At 56.2% G+C, this 1,992-nt stretch overlaps 2 protein-coding genes across 2 annotated transcripts in view; one reads left to right on the plus strand and one right to left on the minus strand.

Annotated features, from left to right (window-relative positions):
• The window catches only part of LOC104163637 (aryl-hydrocarbon-interacting protein-like 1), a 6,633-nt gene extending 6,013 nt beyond the window's left edge, over nt 1-620 (plus strand). The window contains exon 7 of the mRNA XM_009702697.1: nt 598-620. Coding sequence (XP_009700999.1) covers nt 598-620 — 23 coding nt within the window. The remainder of the gene's footprint in view (nt 1-597) is intronic.
• A 972-nt stretch (nt 621-1,592) lies between these two features.
• DRP2 (dystrophin related protein 2) overlaps nt 1,593-1,992 on the minus strand; it is a 14,129-nt gene continuing 13,729 nt past the window's right edge. The window contains 2 exon segments of the mRNA XM_009702695.1: nt 1,593-1,729; nt 1,883-1,986. Of these exon segments, the coding sequence (XP_009700997.1) occupies nt 1,593-1,729; nt 1,883-1,986 (241 nt within the window).

Consider the following 1,992-nt stretch of genomic DNA (forward strand, 5'->3'; position numbering starts at 1 on the left):
TTCCACTGGGCTCCCCTCGCAGCATCCCTGCTTCAAGGCAGCACCAGCAACAGGGAAGGTGCTGGTCCCCGTGGTAGGAGATGTTGGGCTGGACTGAAAGTGAAGGGCAGCTGCACTTACAGTAGTAGGATTTAATGGAGTGAGTCCATGAGAGTATTTAAGTACAGAATATATATATAATATATAGAAATATATGCAAATTAAATGATAAGGCTCTGTTATAAAGACCCTCCCAAGATAAGGCTACTAGCTGGGCTGAAGCTCTGACATGGACTCATCCCTACTCCATAAACCTCACAGACTCTCCCCACTGGACAGTATGTGCCTGGCTGGCTGCAGAGCCCTGGGCAGCAGGGAGAGTTCAATCTGTAAGGCTGGCAGCTGGATGCTGTTAGAAAGAGCTCTTTTAAAAACTAGGTGGCTCCAGGAGTGTTTTGGTGTCCATAAACCTGGAGGCCCCTGGGCAAAATGCTGAGGAGCAGGATGCTGAGCTCTGCGTCCCCTGAAGGCTGCAGTCAAAGGCAGCAGCCCACAAGCACCAGGGGAGACAGGCAGCTTTCACAGCTTCAGCTCTTTCTTCTGAACCTTTCCACCCAGGCTTGGACACCGTGACTGAGTGACCGAGCCAGCCTCCTGGGGAGCCCCCAGTCCCACTCCTGCATGACCTCTGTTCCCCTGAGATCTTCTGGAGCTGGCAAGCATCCTGCACGACTGGCTTGGAGGGAGTCTGTGCAAGGTCTGCCACAGCACAGGGAGCATGGCAGGGAGAGGAGGGGGAGGAAAGCAGCCAGGTAGCTGGTTAGGAAAAGCCTCTGGCTCACAGGAGGTGTTAAATAAGGGAGGTCATACCTGAAAGAGAAATGGAGAGGTCAGGAAAATAGGACCTGAAGCCACTTTCTTAGAACAGGGCTGCTGCAGAGCAAGAAGGATTCTGCTCAGGGATGGCAGAAAGTGGGCAAGGGTCTGTGGGCAGAGAGGGAAGCTCTCCCCTGCTTCACGCTAGTGCTGATGCCAAGCAATGTCTCTGCCTGGCACGCACATGAGCAGCCTGGGAGAGCGACCGAGTGCTGCTCCTGGGCTGGAACACAGAGGGACAGCAGAAAGACCAACACCAAAACCCACTGGGTGAGTGGAGCACCATCCACACATGCATCCCCCAGCCCCCATCCCTGCTGAGAAGAGCCATCCATGAGCAGCTAGAAGAGCTTGCACCATTGCTTCCATCTCGCCAGGTAACTGGGGCCTCAACCTCTCCTGAAGAGGGGTCTGGACAGGGATGAAGCGAGGAGGTGTCTCAAGGTGATCGCTGCACACTCGATGCTGGCAGGTCCGTCCAACTCCACAGTGGGGAGCCCTGAGCAGGGCAAGAGGCTGCTTTGCAGCTCATCTGGGGGGATCTAGTTGGTCCGTACTCTTGGCAGCTCTGAGCGCCTCTCCTTGCAGGTGTGAAACCTCCTCCTCATCCTCTCTGTGCCAAGGCCACACACCAGTCCCAGCAGCGCTGCGGCAGCATAGCTCTTGGCTGTAGGCGCTGCAGGGGATCGGCCGTTGCGGGGAAGCTGGGATCAGGGCAGAGCTCCGTGGGGAAAACCTCATCTGAGGGAGCAGTAAGAGGCCAGAGAGGGGGATTTCACTCGAGTACCTCGAGAGTTGGGGAAGGCGCTCCGCAGCTTCTCCATGATGTCTTCCAGGCACACACCAACTTCCTGGGTTTTGGCTTCCACCTCATCTGCAGTGGGAAAGGGGGGGTGGGGGTGGGTGAGCAGGCTCCCCGAGCATCCACTTCACAAGCTAGCATCTCTGCAGGATGGCAGGGCACAGCTTCCTGCAGTATTGAACCAAGGGAGCAGGGCCGAGAGCTCAGCCAAACCCCAATCCTCACCGGCAGCTTCAGTGTCAGGAGTGTTGTGCTCTTTCTCCTTTGCCTGGCTGCCTTCAGACTGATGTGGAGATGAAGCCAAGGAAGAGGCTGGTTACACCTGTCCACCGTGA

The sequence above is a fragment of the Cariama cristata genome, unplaced genomic scaffold (assembly GCF_000690535.1).
Source record: "Cariama cristata isolate BGI_N322 unplaced genomic scaffold, ASM69053v1 scaffold36996, whole genome shotgun sequence".
Lineage (NCBI taxonomy): Eukaryota > Metazoa > Chordata > Aves > Cariamiformes > Cariamidae > Cariama > Cariama cristata.